Here is a 19,990-nt window from a genome sequence, read left to right as displayed (position 1 = left end):
AAATATATAAATTAATATGTTGATGTGCCCTTACTCCAAGTAACTTACAATCTTTCAAGAACACAATTAGGAAATACAACACTAACAGTAATTCCTGAATTACATCTGTAAAATAATCAAACATACCTGTGTATAATAAGACAAGCGACTGTTCATCAGAAGTGTTCTTTCTTCTTTTACTAATGGTTTACTCTGAAGAGTTGGTATAAGAGGAGAAGGGTGTCTAGAAATCTGATAAACAACAAAATGGACAGATGAAAATGTGCACTTCTAAAACTGACCTCAACAAATACAATAGTTAAACTATCAATTAAAAGATCATTATAATTTTCTTTTGATGCAATATATATTAATTAATTAATGTTCTAATTTGGATATATTTATTTTTAAAGTGAGAACAAGCGGGGGTTTGGAACATATTTATGAAAACTCATTGTCAAATAATATACAGAATTTACATTTTTGGAAGCAAAAAACAATATTGACTGAAGTTCTATCTTGCTAATGATAGTGATATTCTGATATTACTGATATTCTATCTTGCTAATATTAATAGAAGTTCTAGTTTTGGATAAAGTGAATTCAATTGTATTTAAAAAATTAAACACTGTATTAAAAATTAGAATACACAAAAAGGAAGAGTGTGGCAGAAACCCTGTTCTAGCATAAAACTCAATGATTTATGTAGAAGTGGCAGAGCCATATAATACTTTCCTTATGGTTTCAGCCCCCAAATTTTTCAGACTGTCAGTGTGTAATACTGGTCATGTTAATTTGAACATGAATAGAACAATACACAATTAGGACATAATATCATCAGAAACCTAACGCTGCAAAATCTGTGTTCTCTTGAGACCACTCTTTCAGAAAGGGGCTTGTCCTGCTATCATTCTATTTTATATATACATTTTCCCAAAATAAATCTCTCTCACACTATGAAATGAAAATAATAACTGAAATTTAGCATAAGTTAAGTCAATTATTATTTTTCTTAACACAAATGTAGTCTATAATACTAATAAAACAAATGGACATCACTATCCTTAGCTCTGAGCACGTAGGAAAAGGAGGAAAAGAGGAAGCAGAAATATAAATGAACGTTTTCTTTTGTGTTTTGCATCTATCTTGCAAATTTTGATCAATACATAAACAGTGGCTGTGTGGGATCCAATAATCCATTGCCCAGACCATTGGGCACAAATTCTCACTAACAGAGAGACTTAAAAGTTCTCCCTGCCCTATTCTTTATCCATACAAAGTGCATTTCTATATGTGTATATGTAAACCTGACATTCAATTAACACAGTATTGAAAGAAAAACAAATGCTCTGATGTGACAACTACCAAACAGGACCTGGCCCGTTACAAAACGAAATTCCATCAGTTATGCTATGATCAGCTAAGCCTCAACAGCACAACCCAATGAAAGCTAAGTCTGTTTAATATATTTACCAATGTTCTATACTACTTTGAACTCTTACGAATTATGCTGTTAAACATTTTAGAATGTGATTTAAGGAAACATTTGCATGAAGTTGAATTTACGTATTCAGATCTTAATCTAGGGAATGTCTACCGGTAATCTTCAATTTACAACTGGTCATTTAACAACATTTTAAAGTTATGACAGCCTCGGAAAGGATGCTTTATGGGTCATAAAGCACTTCCAGCCATCATAAAACCTAAGAGTCTTCTCCTGCAGCCTCATGATCATATTTCAGGCAAACCAGCACACAGTGAACTGAAGAAGCTTTTTGGATGAGAAGTGAAATGTCTTCAAGGAAAAATAAAGAAAGTCCAGTTGCCTTTTGAAATAGCACCTTTGGGGTGCCCAACTTTAAACATTCCAATGTTCTATGCCATTAAGATATTTTTTTAATACTATGTTTAGCAATTTGTTTTACAATAATTAGCGGTGCTTTGGATTCAAACATCAAACTAGGAGCTATTCTTATTGATCTCCTGAAAGACCATGGGTTTTGAGACTGAAGCATTTTGGGATGTGCTTAGAACTGCAGATTTGAGTTCTACGGAGATGACCCTATTTGGATCTAAGCTAATAAGGCAGACTTTAAGATTTTCTTTTTAAATTACCTTCTCATCAATCAAATATTTTTCAGTTTCAATATCCTGTTTATTCTTTTCTTCTTCTTCTTCTATCTTTCTCCTTTCAGCTTCTTTTCTTCTTTCTTCAGCTATTTTATATAATTCTTCATTTTTTAATCTTTGCTATAAAGATAAAAATGGAAATGATACAAACTAAATCTAATGTTGATGAGATAACAATTGACCAAATTGCATCTCTTAAGTCTTTTCTTGCACTACAAAGAATGGGAAAGCCTATCCATTTGTAATATTACCAAGTGTCCGCTTGAATATTTATGTGAGAGATTTGTAAATCAAACTGATATATTTAAAATACTTTCATTTTATATAAATTGCATTACATATATTAATTAACTAAATTACTTGCTGTTCCCCACTTAACAGGAGTCCTCCAATTAAAGAATAGAAATACACATTTTCTTTACTGGCATATTAATTAAAGCAAAGTTGGAGTACTAGTGAAAAATAAGTACATTTTACCTGTTCATTAATCAGACAGAAATATACAATCAAGGAAGATGTCTTTTAGCAACTTCCTATGACAAAAAAAATATGGAATTTGACTTTTTAAAAAAATTCCTGATGTAAGGAATACATTACACAAGTAGTAATTTATTGTCTCATTTTTGGGATAATAAAAGGAAGTAACTGTTCTCTTCATGGCAAAAATCAATCAGATTAATTTATAATCATACCTCATCTTCTTTCTTTCGCCTCTTTTCCAGTTCCTCTTCATACTCTCGCTGTATTCTAGCTCTCTGCTCAGCTAACTTTCTTTCTTCCCTTTCTTCTTCAATCCTTCGTTTTTCACGTTCTTCATCTTCTCTTTTTCTTTTTTCCTCTATCTGGAAACAATATATATATATATATATATTTGCTGTTTTCATAAAACTAATTAGACTGGCTAGATCATTATGACCAACTACTGATCAATGGAAGTCTTTTCTCTCCACAGCAATCTTAATCACTGGACTGTGTCAATACATGCATCTATACTATGAAAACCATTGTATATCTTAGTATTTTTTATGAAGGTTAGTAGTTATAGTAGACTAACCTTGAATATTCTAATAAAGAAGAGGGGAAGCAATTGGAATCTCATGATCAGGAATTTAAATAGAATTGTGGAATTTCGTGAGGAAGATTAATGGAGGAAAAAGGCAAGGAAAGAATACACTGATCACATCAAGGTTAGTTTAGGTTAGGTGAAAAGAAACCAGAGCTCTAAATGATGAAAATACAACAATCCCTAAAGAGTACAAATGTAGCAACAGTAGCTAGTATGAAGATGAAAGCCAATTCGGAAAGGAGTGGTCCCAATATACTAAAAGTATGATAAATACGTGACTAGCTGCTTATTATGTACAAGTTATGCATTTATCCTCAATGTATTAAGCTATCAGAGAACAGCCCTTTTTACTGAGACCAGAATCCTAAACGATATGTGCTCAGACAACCAGTAAGCTACACTGACAATACAAGTAGTCCTTGACTTACAACAGTTCGTTTAGTGACTGTTCAAAGTTACAACAGCACTAAAAAAAAGTAACTTGTGACCATTTTTCACACCATTGCAGCATCCCCAAGGTCATGTGATTTAACAATTGGATGCCTGACTACTGGTTCATTTTTATAACGGTTGCAGTGTCCTGGGGTCATGTGATCAGCCTTTGTGACCTTCTGACAAGCAAAGTCAATGGGGAAGCTACATTCATTTAACAACCATGTTATTAATTTAACAACTCTTGTGATTCACTTAGCAACTGTGGCAAGAAAAGTTGTAAAATGGGGCAAAATTCACTTAGCAAATTTCTCACTTAGCAACATAAATGTTGGGCTCAATTGTGGTCATAAATTAAGCACTGCCTCTAATTTCTAGAATGTAACAGCTTGATTCCATTCCCAGGATGCAGTTTCTTACACTGTAATGGAGAATGAGGATTGTGGTAGAGAATATCACTTCAAGGATAAAGGAGATCTTCTCATAGAAAGGAACTAGCCCCAGGGTAATGATCTGTATCTTCTCATAACTCCTCCAAGAAGTACAGAATTTTTGATTGTATATAATTCACTAGTGCCGCATGTAATGGTTGCAGGTAATAATGAAAATGAAAATTTCTCCCAAGCAGAAATTTACATGTTGCAGCTGAAGTGTTGAAGTACTCAGGGTTTTGACTCTTTTTGAGCATACTTCATTGTATTCTGTCCACTTCCCCACTAGTCAGTTTTCATATTCCCTAACACTGAACATTCTGTGATGTCTACACAAATTTATCCTAAGATTTTTCAAAAAGTGTTAGTTAGAAATTATGATGGGATGATACATTTGCAACTTTTTAATAAACCTAAATTTTCTTATTTTAGCCTCATGAATTTTGGTGCAGTCTTTTGGGGATTGTGTTCAGTATTTGAAATTTGCTACTACTAAATAAAAACACTACTATTTAATCTGTAGAAAGCCCAGATCTACAGCAGCATTTAGAAAATGGAAATAAGCTAAATCAGAAATATTGTTTAATATTGTTACAAATATACTTACCTGAAAACGAAGGAAGTTCTTATATGACTCTTGTCTCCTTAGTTGTTCTGGACTTGGGTGCTCTCCAAAAACATTACCCCGTGCAAAAGGGGATGTTTGTGTATATGTAAAGCCTAATTTAAAAAAGAAAAGGAGGGAAGTTGTAAGCATTGGTAATACGTCCTATCACAAATGCTTTTAAGCTGATGCTAGGTATCTTACGCTAAATAATCTATAATTATGCTGTAATTGAATGTACTGCTATTACCCAACTTAAGATATATTTGCAATTAACAATGCAAAAGTATTTTTAAAAAGCTTTTAAAAAATCAATTGGATTTTTCTATAGAAGGCACTACCTACCTCCACTGGAAGCAAAAACAAAAGCTACAAATTTGAAAGGACTGAATTTTCCATTACCAATACTAATAAAGATTGCAACACAGACGACTAAGGGAACTGGAAGTCCAGACATAATATATATACTCTTCAAAATAAGAACCTTACAAAAGGGAAAGGAGAGAGAAAATGACTGCTAGATAGAAACATGGATATGCACACCCTTCAACCATTTCTTTAATATGCATGGACACACTGACAAGAGAAAAGATATAGAAAAGAACCCTCAAACCTTTAATTAATCAACATTTTTTGCATTCAAAGGCTTTACTGTGATGGTCTGAATTGTGCTTTAGCAATCATATACCAAGAATTAGAATTATTTAAATTAAATAATTTAATAAGATGGGGGTGGATTTTCAGGACTACCGTATTTTTCAAATTACAAAATGCTCCAGACTGTAAGAAGTACCAAGCATTTGGGGAGGAAAACAAGAAAAAAAATCTGCCTCTGCCTCTGCCTCCCAGCAATTTGCCTCCTTGTAGTAAACAGTAAACAGCCTGGTCAGCTTCAGCACAGACTGATTTAGCACAAACAGCTGATAGGTGGCTGGATCAGCCTCCCAGAATACCACTGATCAGCTGCTCCAGGCTGTGGGGATTGCTGCTGCTCATCGCCACCATAGCCACCCATTGTTACCATAGCCACCCATTGCTGCCGCCACCTATCACCGCCACTTGGACTGGGCCGAAAACAGGACATGCAGAGGCTGAAAACGGGATGCGCGGAGGCCAAAAATGAGGCGTGCAGAGGTGGCAATAGGCGGAGGCAGTGATCCCTGCAGCCTGGAACAGCTGATCCACAGTATTCCAGGAGGCAGATCCAACCGCTAATCAGCTGCTCGTACTAAATCAGGCTATGCTGAAGCTGATCAGGCTTTTTGCTGTTTGCTGCAAGGAGGCAAATTGCTGGAAGGCAGAGGCCAGCGGGTGGGTCTAGTGAGTGGGCAGGGCTTTGGGAACATTCGCTCTATAAGATGCACAGATATTTCCACCCACTTTGTGGGGGGGAAGTGCATCTTATAGACAGAAAAATACCGTATATCTGGCAATACTTGAAATTAATTTCACCATTTCCTTTCTGATTTGTTTTAAATTAAAAAGGCAACTGCATTTTTTTAAAAAAATATTACAAAACAGAAAATGTTAAAATCAATACATCTATTATTTCTATGTGGTCAGTTTTGAGAATGTGAAAATCTTGAAGAGAAGTTTAGTATTCTGACAATTTTTTCTCAAAAAACTAAAAATCCATTACATTTCTAATATTTTTTCTCATTTCCCAGATTCTTGTAGATCAAAAGCAGCCTTCTGCATCCACAACATACTGGTATCTATATACACTTGAGTTTTCTTCAAATGTTTATGCATTGATTGCAATCATATACATCAAAATAACCAAACTTCTCAGTTTTCAGAATATCCACTTTTCCCCCTTCAAATCATACTTTAAAAAGCAATAATTTCCATTTCTTCACCCCAAATCATACAAAGGCCCTGAAACTAAGTCGAGTCCAGTTTGCTAAAATGGTAGTTCTGTAAAACAAGGTTCCCCAACCCCCGGGCCGCAGCCCACTACCGGCCCATGGTCTATTTGCAACCAGCCATGGGCTGGTGCACACACGAGCAAGACTCAACTCATGTGAATGGTGAGCCAGTGTGCATGTGCTTGTGCGCACAACTCAACTTGCAGTTGAGCTGCGTATGTATGCACGTGTGCATCTGTCTGCTGCTCGTGAATCCTGGCTCCCCTCTCCATCCAGCCAGGCTGCCAAGCTGCAACGTTTGGGGACTGCTGGTGTAAAAGATGTTTAAAAACTATGGAAAAGGCATGTCCAAATGCAATCCCGAAGAAGAATCCCGTATATGACCCTAGATAGGTTGAGGGTTTGTTTTCAAATAAGACAATATGGTGGAAATTATAATATTCCATCAAGCGAGATTTTTTTATTGTAATTTATGAACATGTTACTCAATCTTCCAGTTGAACAAATTCCTGCTTTGATTTTTTTCTTATTTTAGGTATTTGTCTTGCCTCTATAACTGCTCAAAAGCTTCTTGATGATAGTTGTAATTTTTCAATTTCATTTTGTATTTATATTGACATTTTAATTGTGATCATTCCTCAGAGTCACTCATACAAAATAAATGCCCATATAAAAGGAAAAAGATAAACAAATTGAATTGGGCTTAAAATGCAAACCAGAAATAAATCAGAAACCATGAACAACCCAACTGAGAGATGTATGCAACGTAATTTCATTTTAATGTAGCCAATTAGTGTGCATTCAAAGTGACAATAAAGTTATTCCTAAATCTAACTATCCCCATTTGCCTATTGTGCTGGACTACCTTTGCAATGACCTTTTTTTAAAAAAATCATTATTTAACTGTTTATTGCCTTAAAACAATGATTATTCACTGATTCCATTAATGTACCACACTAAGCAAAATAAAAGAAACCTCACTACATTCCCAAAATGTGAATTCAGCCTGTAAATGAGTGGAAAAAAATATTTGCATGTGCACAAAGTCCATTTTGATGCAGATCAGAAGTCAACAGGGATGTAACAACTTTCATAATGTAATAATCTACTACTTCACTTTATATGCTTTAAGAGAATTGAAAAAATATATAGGATTGCCTTCAGTGGAAAGTACAGCATAGGAAAAATGAACAATAATTGTGACCAATGACACAACACGGTTGCAACTGAAAATATATTAGCATTTAAACCTGCTGTTTTATTTGTAGATTCATCTGTATTTTCAAGTCTTGGTGAGGCCAAACTTAGGTCAACAGATACTATAGCTCTTTTATCTTCATATACTCGTGCCTCTGGATTATGGTATGCATCTTCATTTTGCTTGTGCATAATATTCAAGTCCGCTGAAGAAAAGGGGGAAATTTTATTCCAATATGACATGTTTATAACATTTTCAAGAAATATTATTTCAGAATTACACTTAAAAGGATGCATGAGGCCCTCAATCTAAAACAGAATTATGTGCACTGTGTACAATATTCTTTATTTCAAACTCTACTATAAGTCAAGAAATTTTAGAAAACTTTTTAAAATTAAAAATATTATCATCCAGTTTAGCTATAAGAGTTCAGGTCACTCAATTTGTAGTACTCTTATTTCAATTTTGTTATTACATTTTACTTTTACCTAATAATATTAAATGATTAATGCAAGGTTTACTTTAAAACATAGATATTTTAAAACTTTATATATGAAGGATTGAATTGACAAATTCTTCTTGTGAGAGATTGATGTCTTCTCTTTACAAGAAGGCTTTTAATTCAACAGCATTTTCAAAAAATGGAGAGAAGTAAATTCTAGTTAATCTCCTGTATTTTTTTGTTTCTGACAATCTGCTTCAAATACAGTATTTCAGATGTGGAAAGTGAAGGAAAAAGAGAATTAACAAAACTGGTTTTTATCCCTTCCACCTAACTTGAGCACAATGAACAGAATTCTGCCTAGAAAGCTGTTTTCCTCAGTGAAAAGAAGCAATGGCTCCAGCCTAACATTGTTAAACAGTCAATGTGATGTTTATAATTCTGATTAAAATATGATTAAAATATTATACAAATTAAAATCTCTACTGCATGTACACATGCTCCAAAAGGACACATACAACTTCTTTGGATAACAGTTAACATTAATTGAGTTGTTATTTATTTTGAAAAAACAGAACTTCTTAACAGAACTAAGAAATGATCCTTCAATTTTTATAAGAAAACTGTAATTCAATTGCCTCTTTGTTGAGAATATAGAAAGGCCTATAAAAAAAAAAAATCTTGGTCCAGATGTTTCAGGTATCACAGGACTCCCTTTCTTGCTCCAACCATCATTTTCTTAATGCAATTCTGTCACATCAACTTTTTAAAAATCCTGTTATAAAAACAGTTCTTGTTGACATAAAAGCAAATATTTTTCAACCACATTATTTAATCAGAAAAAAAATCCTTCTATGCTGTAAATTCGCTGTAGTACATCCATTTTTCTTGTGTATCAAGATGCCCTTTAGAAGATAGTATATATAAACAGCTACAAGTCTGAAGAACTAAAAGGAAGATAATTAGATTTTCAAACATACTTATAAGATTTCCTTTTTTGTCTCTGAGAGGAGCTCCGCCCCCTCCTTTTCCCCAAGGGTTGTAATTTCTCATTTCAGCTTCTAATTTGGCTTCATAGCGTTCTTTTTCTTCCTTTTCTTGCCTACGGCGCTCTTCTCTTTCCCTTATCTATATAAAATATACATGAAACAGCACTTATTTTTAACAAATACTGAATTTAAACAATACTGACATCCTATTGTGATATATAATTACAAATTAGATTAAACAAAAATGTCCAGTTTTTTAATTGGTGTATAAAAGAATAATCAGTAATACCTAAACCAGCACTAAGAAAAATAACCATAATGTATTTATACTTATTAAAAATCACATGGCATTTTTGGAAAGCTATTTCAATATTCATATTTTATAAGTATTGCAGGAGTTTGATCTTGTAATAATGATGTAAATAATATATTAAAGTTGGAAATATACTGCAGACCATGGGTGTCAAACTCGATCACATCATATGATGTATTATGACATATCACAAGGTTTTTGCCTTTTCAGAGCTGGGGTGGGCATGGCCTGTGTATTATGCATCCAGCTCGCAGGCCACCAGTTTGACAATCCTGCTGTAGACCTCAGGAGGGTCCTTGGTGCTCTCTGAGCTTGCTTGTTTTCTTGCAGATATTTCATTATCCAAACTAGGTAATATAATCAATACTAGTAAGGAGTGCAATTTGCTGTCAGTTTATATTCTAGTGGCTTGCTTGTCAGTGTTGGTGGGGATAGTCTTAGAGATTCTATGGTTGGGCTTCTATGCTGTTGGCTTCTTTGGCAGTTTCTTGATTAGGGTATTGTTTACTTGACTGTGTGTCTGATGTTATTCTTGGAGTTAATCTATGCTCAACTGGGTGCTGATTGCTGATGAAGAGGTGCTTAGTTCTATTTGTTCTCTTTATGGCTAGTTGATTGTCTCTTTTGAATAATCTATAGATATTGTTTATGTCGATGTGCCTATTAATGGCTAATTTGTTATGGTGCCAGATTTATAGAAATTCCCTGGTGTTTTTGGTCTAGGATAGTCAAATTTTCCCAATTGAACATATAGTTAAATCTGTCTATATGTTGTGAAATTAAAGAATTTTCATTATGTCTTCTGACTGCTAGTTGGTGTTCATGGATGTGTTCTGCAAGTCTGGCTGTTTGTCCTACATAGTGGTTGTTGCAGTCCTTACATTGTATGTTGTAGATGACTCCTGTTTTTTCTCCTGGGGTCGTTGGGTTTTGGTCTGCTTAGAATGTTTTGAAGGGCTTTAGTTGGCTTGTGTGCTATGCTGATTCCATGTGGTTGTAGTAGACTGTTGGTGATTTCTGAGATATTGTTGATGTATGGCAGTGTAATTCTTTTTAGGGCTTGTGTTGGTTGTGTGGTATTGGGTTGAGAGGTCAGGGACTTTTTGATAAAGTTGCATGGATATCCATTTTCCTGAAATATGTTGTAAGGATGCTCTGTTTCCATTTACTGCTATTCCTGGTTGTTGAAGTGTGTTTGGGCTTGTCTAAATAAAGTCCTTATATGAATACTGAAGATATAAATTGTCACAAACTCTTAAATACCACTGTACCATTCTGGTCCTTTGAAATCTTATCATCCTGCATAATACTTCTATATACACAGATTACAAAAGGAGTGGACAAGAGGAGGAAGACGAGAGAGGGAGAGGAGAAGGCTGTCTGTTTTGGCAACATACCCAAGGTAGACTGGATCAAGCTGTCTGTTTTAAATGCACTGATGCCAGTGTTTATCTATATTATTTGCTCTTATCAAAATTTCTTTTAAAAACTAACACCTCAATTGAAAATACAAAAATAATTTCTGGACAGATTTCACCTTCCTACCTGCTGTTGTAATTCTTGCTGATAAGCTAAGGTAGCCTCTCTTGTGGGTTTTGGTTTTTCCTCAGGAAATATTCCCAAACCTTTTGGTCTGGTACTTGCAATGCTTGTGCCAATGTTACTGCTGCATCAAAAAGATTTAAAGAAAGTGTATTTTAAGTGACGTTTTCATAATTTTCCTGTATAATCTTGTCAGCTACAAAAGTGGTCTGTTTTATATATTATGTTAAGTTCTGAAAGCTGGCAATCATTTCAAAATTATATTCATAACTAGAAATAAATAAACAATATAAACTATTATTTTGTACTTTTTTGTACTTACATGGGCACAGGAGGTTTTTGAGTAGTATCAAAAGGGGGTGGTGCAGATGAAGGCTGTGTCCCACCTGCACCATCTAAAATAGTAAAAAATATCCAAAATGTAAATCTCAGATATATAGCAAAACATAATATACATATTCTGAAATAATAAATATCAAATGATTATCATCAGAAGCATAGTGATACTGTTAATCGGCTGGTAAACGCTGCTAGGATTATAGGTAGTCCTCAATTTACGACTAAAAGTAGGACTGGAATTTTCATCGCTAAGTGATTGGTTATAAAGCAAGATGTCACATGACTGTATCGCTTAGCAACCGCTATACCGGCACTTTCCATTGATGTCATTAAACAAATGCAACCGTTTGTTAGCCAAGCACCCACCCCAAATCCAAACCATTCTAGGCTTCATCCCTTCCAACCCCAAGTCTCAGTAAGGTAAGAGACTGCTTCCAATGTCTCCCATGCATCTACCCTCCCCCCATCTCTGCCCTTTTGGCTGTCTGCAACCTGCCTTGTGGGATGGCAAGCAGACCCAGAGCGATAAGACTCTGAGGATGCTTGTCATGCTCCAGAAAGCTGCAGCTGCCTTCACCACCCTAAACTCCATAACTCCCGACGCCCTCCACTGCTTCTGCTGGGTTTTTCTGCCATCTTCTTGTTCCTGCTTTTGATGAGGCATGGCTGGAATGGCTGGCAGGCCATGATAAAAACAAAAAGCCCAAGAGCAATAGTGAAGGCTCTTTTGCATCGCTCCTGGGTGAGGTTGGGCTGTAAAAAAAAAAAATGAAGTCAAAAGCAGCACCAGAGCTTCAGCATGCCAAAATGCCCTTTCATACTCCTGTAAAGCCTCGCCTTTTTTTTCCCTTTTTTTTTGCAGCACAAAGGGGCATTTTGTTGCTGTGAGAGCAGCAGTTTTGGCTTTTTTTTCTGCAGCTGAAGCATGGCCCAACCTGGTCCAGGAGTGTGACACAAATGAGCATTTTGGAACACCACAGCTTTGAGTTGCTTTTGGCTTCATTTTTATTTTTTTACAGCCGAATCCCAGACCTAGCTCCACCCAGTAGCCAGGTGGTAGAGCACAGATCGGGGGTGGGAGTGGGGGGGGGGAAAGATGGGAGAAGATGAAGTGCTCTATGGTCATAAGTGCTGGTAGGCTGTCAAGTGCCTGAATTTTGAACTTGTGACTATGGGAGTGGTGCTGCAACATCTGTAATTTTGGGTATGGATCATATATCCCTTTATTCAGCACCATTATAACTTCAGTCACTCGACAAGCATTAATGGCTTTATAAATCCAAGGTGATCCTACAGGGATCTAGTCTTGGTTTCAGTATTATTCAACATTGTAATTAATAGCCTGTATAGCAACACTAATTAGTTGCTTATCAAATTTGCAGATGACACTAGAAACTACTGTTCAACGCCATCCAAAACAGAATGAGATTGAAATCTAATTTAGACATTGGAAGATTGGATTAAGAGGAATAAGAAATCTTTCAATAAGGAGAAATGAAAGGTATTACATTTACAGAGAAAAAAGACAAGGCATCCATACAAAATTAGGGATATGGGGTTTAGCAGCACCATGTCAGAGAAGGACTTGGGTGTGGCCACTGACAAGGAAAATATGAGTCAACACTATGAGCTATTAGAAGAGCCAATGTAATTCCAGACTATATCAGAAGCAGCACTGTATCAGAGACATATGAAGTTCTCATTACCTTGTACTCTTTACTATTAAAACCATATCTGCAGTAATTTGTGATTCTAGGCACCACATGTCCAAAAGGATATTGGCAGATTACAAAGATACAGATATGGGGATTAAAATGTGCCATACAAAGAGAAGCTGAAGGCCTCTAAAACTATAACCCACCCACTCCCCAAAGCCTTCCCCCTGCCTTCACGACAGCACCCATGCCCATTATTTGGGACTTCTGCCTCTTCCTGCTTAACAACCTGTGCGTCCTGGGGTTACACCAGGATTACGTTTGTTAGCTAATTGGAATTATGATTGTTAGCTAAGTGATGCAGTGACAATGTCACACTTTACAACTGCATCACTTAGTGACAGCAATCCTGATCCCAATTGCCATCATAACCCAAGGACTACTTATACTATTTTTTAATTCCTCAAAGTTAAATGAATCAGAAGAAATACTTCTCAGAAAGCACACTGGCAGAAATAATTTTAAATAGAGGAACAGCTTAAAACAGCTGTTTTTCTTCTCCCATGGTGTGGGAAGGAGGGTAAAAGAGAAAAGAGAAAACTGAAAGAATTATCATCAAAGCCACATCAATTATCATCAAAGATTTGGGATGAGGTAAGCATTGCTTGGGAATTTTTGAACCCAACTTGCATTTCTATATTTCCATAATTCATCAATTCAGTAACATTTATCCATGAAAGACAAGCTATATTTTATCACTCTAAAGAAAAGAATAAAATAAAACTTACAATATGCGAGGCTGGGATCCAAAGGATTTCTGGTACCATAGAAGTAGTAGGCATCATCATATGGAGTTCTATAACTATCAGTCAAAATTGGTGGTGGATGGGATGGGCGAAGGGGGGCAATTCTAGACAAAAAACATGAGGCAACTTTTTAAAATAGTACAAAGGAACTCTTCATCCATAAACATGTCCCAGTTAGCTCTAGTTGAGGCGGCACTATCTCTGAAGAAACAAATTGGTGTATTGGGGATTCTTCCAGATAGGCCATTACTGTTAGAAGAGAAAATAGAGGCCATGGCTAGGATGGTTTTGCCCAGCTTAGTCTACTAAGCTACTTGTGCTTCTGTCAGGGGCAGGAAATTCTGATGATGGGGAGCAATGACCTCAATATCACATGATCTGACTCCTGTTATGGGACTGCTGTTGAAGATGACTTGGAAGCTACAGCTGATAGAATGCAGCAGTAGACTGATTTACTAAGAGAAATAATACAGAAGATAAAGCACTAAATTAAGCAGCAGTTATTTTTCCATAAAATTATTATTATTATTTTTTAATTTGATTTATATGCCGCCCTTCTCTGGAGACTCAGGGCGGCTTACAGTGCGTTAAGCAATAGCCTTCATACTTTTGTATATTTTATACAAAGTCAGCTTATTGCCCCCACAAACTGGGTCCTCAATTTACCTACCTTAGAAAGGCTGGAAGGCTGAGTCAACCTTGAGCCTGGCAAGATTCGAACTTACTTTAATTGCAGACAGCTGGTGTTAAATTACAGTGCTTTGTCTGCAGAGCTATCCAGGCTCTATAACTGACCTCATGGAACAAATCAAAATATTCCCAACAAATATTAATGAATATCCATATTCAAAAACAGAGATATTTTTGAAGTTAATCAACAAAAATGCAGACATTATAGGCCCTCAAAAAACACGTATGAATTTAAAGCAAAAGGGAATCCTCTCCCCCAGTTCCAGCACTGTTCACCTACTTTGCTCCAGCACCAGTCTTAGTTGTTCCTTGGTTGTCCCAGCTTTGTGGCAGCCATCTTTAGGCTGCCTCTTTTTCTTGCCGTGGCTGAGAAGGAAAAAGAACCCTGGGTCAGACAGGAGAGCTGTGACTCTCCTCGACCTCACAGGGTGCCCTTTTTGGCTTCCTTGTCTCCTCTCAGAGCCCACAAACAAGGAGAAGTCAGCACAGGGAACGTCGAGACCTGTTTCTTGTGTCTGATATTGCCGTGATGTCAATCGGAATTTAGAACTATCTGCTCAGAATTATTTGTTAAAGCGGTGTTTAAGCATTCTAAGAAAATACCAGACCGGAAGTTAAAGGTGCAAGAGAGAAAAATAATAAATTTTGAAATATACAAAAAATTGGACTCTTAAACTGGGAAGATGTGGTACTGGGAAGGTATTTAAAATGCTGGAATCATTTACTTACAAAACTTATTCTGCTTTTATAATTGTTTTACAACTAAAATGACAATTCACTAGTGGCAATACTGAAATTTAAGTTGAGTATGCCACCTGCTGACAAAAGGAAAAACTACAAGTCTGGGAATACCTATATCTATGATGGCTAACCTTTTTGCCATTGCGTGCCAGGAGGGAAGGTGGGGGAGGTCGTGCGTGCGTGTGTGTGTGCCCACACCCATAATTCTATGTGCCCCACCCCCACGCATGCGACCGCCCTGCTCCCCCCGCTCCTGGCACACAATGGCCCAGTAGGCCTGTTTTTCTCTCTCACCTGGCTCCAGAGCCTCTCTATGAGTCTGGGGAGGGAGAAAATGGCCTTCCCCACACACCCCCAGGCACCCTCCAGAGACCAGAAACAGCCTGTTTGCCAACTTCCAGGGTCCATTTCCGGGGGGAAAGGCCATTTTCACCCTCCCCAGACTCCTAGAAAGGGTCTGGAGGCAGGTGAGAGAGAAAAACGGGCCTTCCCCACCACCATCCTGAGGCCCTCCGGAGGCAGGAAACAACCTGTTTCCCTACTTCTGGTGGGCCCAAAAGGCCCGAAAATCAGCTGGCCGGCGCACACATGCGCACCAGAGCTGAGCTCGCATGCCCACTGATATGGCTACACGTGCCGCCTGTGGCACAGGTGCCATAGGTTCACCATCACGGGCCTATATGAAGGATTGTGAAAATACCTATTGGATTATTTTTAACTACCCCATGACTACTGGAGACCCAAATATGAAAATAAGGAAGCTATTTAATTAAAGGGACCCCTGAACGTTATGTTAGGAGACTGAACCTGTAAAGGGGACAGAAAGAGGCTTTTGATAACTTCTGAGTTTATCTAAATGGAACTCATTTTTACGTATGGGATAAAAAGAACTGGAACTAGTACACTCCTTGAAGGGCAACGTAAGGACTGAATAAATAGTTCTTGGACTGCTGGACAAAAGTTGAATTTTAAAAAACAAAATAAGATGCTTTATAAGGAAGAAATGAGTGGAACTTCGAAGGAGATGGTGTTACTTTTTCAAAACACAAAAGACATCATGAAGAAAGGATTTAAGGAGATTGTGGAAAAATGGAAAACACCATACGAGGGATGATGAGTACAGACCAAGACGCCCAGGAAAGGGAGGAGTCAACAGAAGAACTTGACAAAATGAAGGAAGAAGAAGACAAAGAGGAGACAACAATGAAAATAATAGTAACTGATGAATTAAATCAGGGGAGAAATATATTAAGAGAGTTGGAAGGTATGTTTGATAGGAAGATAGGGGCCTGGGCAGAAATTTTGGAAACTAGGCAGTGGAAGAGGTGGGAGAAATACCTAATTGAATAGCCAAGAAGCAGATGCAGACAGCGATCCAAGAGAGGAATCTGGGAGGCAAGTCAAAAAAAGCATAGCAATTAAAGTATTGAAGTGGGCAAGTTGTTGTTCTATTTGCTTTTCCTTTTCTCTCTTTTCTTTTTAGGTAGGTGACATGAGTAGAAGTTAGGTAGGATAGAAAGAAAACGTCTTTTTTTTTTTTAATTTGATTTATATGCCACCCTTCTCCGAAGACTCAGGGTGGCTTACAATGCGTTAAGCAATAGCCTTAATAAAGCTTAATAATAATAATAATAGCCCTTTTAATAAAGGGTGACATGATTAAAAGTTAGAATAAGTGATAGAAATAAGAGAAGGGGGAATATAAGTGTATACACTTTTATATAATAAAATAAAAGTAGTAACAAGAGAAAATATGGAATAATTGAATGACAGATTGCAACTTAATATAAATGTGTATCGTTATTAGAAATATGTAAGTTGATTGAATGTAATAACTATGATTAATTCTACTACCGAATGTATGACACCCAGGTGCCACACTGTTCACACATTGATAGGTTTGTAAAAAATAAATATATAAAAAACTTGTAAAAAAATAGAAAAGAAACACATATGAAAATGGCAATAGAACATAAAACATTTAAGTAAAAATGTGGAGGAAAGAATGGAGTAGTTACATATACCAGAACTATTATAGAATTTGGAAAAACAGATGAAAGATGAAGTAAATAGATTTTATAATTATAATTTTAACAGAATATAGGAAAATTACAATTCCTTTAATTTATACTGTAAATTAAAAATACTATAGAAACAAATACTATAGAAAAAAGGGTTTACACATTACTTCAAATTACAAGGGGAGATATTTTGATCTGATATGAATACGTTTTCTTGAGAATCCTCATAAATCTGATACACATCCAAAAATGTCCTAGACCATATAATTTTCAGAAGTATGGAGATGTAAGTATCCTTTAGAAAAAGAGTATATTCTGTTCTTAAAATGTAAGTGACATGCACTGGATGTTTAGTTTAGGATTAATTGAAATGGAATTTACAGCATTTATTAATATCATTAGATTCATCTCAAAAAGATAGTGATTGAATAAATTATTATTGCAAAAAGATATTAAACTGAAGTGCTATCTGAAACAGCATCTTCCACTCTAATCTAACTTCTGATATTTATTTATGACATGAGATTCCAGGAAAATGTGTATAAAAGGGACATTCATTTCTTTGGCATGAAGCAATCAGAATCAATATAGTACAATCCAATGTTTGATCTAGAACAAAAGACTGCAAGAAAGTGATCTGTAATCAATTACATTTAATGGAAAATACATGAGATTTATAAAATGAACGTATGGAAACCCTAATTTAAACCTGTTAATGGTTACCCAAATCACACTTCACATTAAAAAAAACACAGAATACCAGTTTCTCCCATTTTTTTCTTTGAAAGCAATTCCTACAAAGGAAGCAATTATTCATTTTTCTATATCTGAACTGGACCATTCCATTAACCCCAATGGAAAGGTCCAGTTCAGATATACAAATCTAACTCAATGCCCAGGTTCCTAGACATTTTGTCCTTTTAACATTGCTTCATTCCTAGTGTCAAGCATGCAGAAATCAACTTCTTCAAAAAGGGTCCACATGTTTTGAGAAATTGATGTTTTTTTCTAACCCTAGTTAATTATATCATGTCAATCTGCATGCATTGGAAAAGTAGGATTAACCAAGAACCTCTTCAGCTAATTATAGTCACCCAAAATCAGCAATGTGAAGATGAGGTTTATGGACAAAACCCATTCCCATTTCTAATCATTATCCAATTTTAAAGTGAACACTACTGAAAATCACCTGGGAGCCAACACTTCTCCAAGAGCACTGGACAAGCCTCTATGGAAATCTTCATTCACTGGTGACACAGGAGGTGCAGATACAGAAGTAATTCCAGGAGAAGGAGTATAGAAAGCTGGTCTTGGCCTTTCAGGTGGTATTTTCTCCTCAGGCTTTAATCCCAACTCTTTTAGTCTGTTGGGCTATGAAAGAAAGTTGATTTATTTATTGCTTAGTTTCTTAAATGACTCAAATTGTTTCAGGTTTAGGAACACTCAGGTTGGAGGGAATATTGGACACTAACCATGAAGTTTCATTTTACTTGCAGCCACCATAAAGTAATGTCATCATACTACTCAGAGAGAAAGTATCATGTATAACTTTCAATACAAGATTCTATGTTACATGACTCCTACTCCTTGGTGGGCAGCTTCAGACAAATAAAATAACATAATAAAATGCAACCTGTGTAGTATATTAGCTTGTGTAAAAACAAAACTAAGCAGTGGAACATTGTTGGCATATATTGTGAAGTCAGCTAATCTGACTAGAACGTGATTAAAATACCTCCACCAGAACAAACCAAAAGGAGCTTTCATAGTAAGTACTCAATATTGCATTTTCTTTTTAGTGAAAGAAAGCATTTCACAACAAGATATACAAAACCAATGTGATGCCTAAAGGTAAAAGGTGCCTCTACCACATCTGCTTATCCAATCAAGGTAATCCTGCATGATACAGAATTATTCCGCATTTGCCAACATCTTCTACTCCTCCTTTCAACTAAAAATATAGGCATAAGCCAAAAAAAAAAAAAAAAGGCTTTTCCTTTTCTCCTGAAAACATAAGGGTGCCACAATAATGGGCACAAGCCCATTATCTGTGCTCAGTCTGGAGGACCTAGGCTTCCAATGCACAATATCAGGTTGCAAAATACTTGTTTTGAACAGCATTAGGCGTTTGTAAGGAACAGAGTACAGCAAAAAAGGACTGGATGCTAGGCTTTAAAAATACACTTCAAAAGAATGTACAAAATGTACAATGAAAGAAAGGTTAGGCTGTATACAATAATGCATGTACAATATACAGTATATATACAATAATGTTAGTACACAACTACAGAACTAGATCACATACAAATTATTACCCTCAAGTTGTTACACATTTATAAGGTTGTGTAGTTGGTTTCAATTTTGGTTAGAATTGAAGAACATTTTGAAAAGCACCCTTGGTTTCCCATTTTGCCAATTCAGAATACAATCTTCTCTAACGTATTATCTGGAGTGAGTTCTGCTGCATTTAGTCAGATTTATTTCTAAGTTAGACATGTATATTAAAAGTTCGAAAGTTGGACTTAGAATTGAGGAGACAGAATGGGATAGCTTAAAAGACAAACATAAATACCTTGGTACTTTCAAACTCTTCAATTAACTAGTGGTTTCTCTATGTTATGGTCTCCTTATTTCACTGGACTATAACCATGTATAATATTAAAACAATGGCAATTCTCTAAATCTCAGTTGAGAAATAAATTTAAAAAATGATTTCAATTTTCTTTTCTTTTTTTTTATAAATA

At 35.9% G+C, this 19,990-nt stretch overlaps 1 protein-coding gene across 8 annotated transcripts in view; it reads right to left on the bottom strand.

The window, feature by feature from the left end:
* Positions 1-19,990, bottom strand: part of CSPP1 (centrosome and spindle pole associated protein 1) — a 62,126-nt gene that overhangs the window by 15,815 nt on the left and 26,321 nt on the right. For 4 of the 8 annotated variants that reach the window (XR_015733394.1, XM_087890652.1, XM_034429921.3 and 1 more), the window contains 10 exons: positions 18,436-18,617; positions 13,777-13,898; positions 11,317-11,389; positions 10,998-11,118; positions 9,131-9,278; positions 7,761-7,913; positions 4,646-4,758; positions 2,802-2,951; positions 2,095-2,229; positions 127-231 (listed from right to left, as the gene is read on the bottom strand). Coding sequence is in view for 5 of the 8 variants with exons in the window: in XM_087890652.1 (XP_087746778.1) it covers positions 127-231; positions 2,095-2,229; positions 2,802-2,951; positions 4,646-4,758; positions 7,761-7,913; positions 9,131-9,278; positions 10,998-11,118; positions 11,317-11,389; positions 13,777-13,898; positions 18,436-18,617 (1,302 nt within the window). In the remaining 3 variants the exon portion in view is untranslated. The remainder of the gene's footprint in view (positions 1-126; positions 232-2,094; positions 2,230-2,801; positions 2,952-4,645; positions 4,759-7,760; positions 7,914-9,130; positions 9,279-10,997; positions 11,119-11,316; positions 11,390-13,776; positions 13,899-18,435; positions 18,618-19,990) is intronic. The other 4 variants (XR_015733396.1, XR_015733395.1, XM_087890654.1 and 1 more) reach the window with 1 other exon arrangement.

The sequence above is a fragment of the Pantherophis guttatus genome, chromosome 3 (genome assembly GCF_059756535.1).
Source record: "Pantherophis guttatus breed Tessera chromosome 3, ASM5975653v1, whole genome shotgun sequence".
Classification (NCBI taxonomy): domain Eukaryota; kingdom Metazoa; phylum Chordata; class Lepidosauria; order Squamata; family Colubridae; genus Pantherophis; species Pantherophis guttatus.
This window is presented reverse-complemented; position numbering and strand designations above follow the sequence as displayed.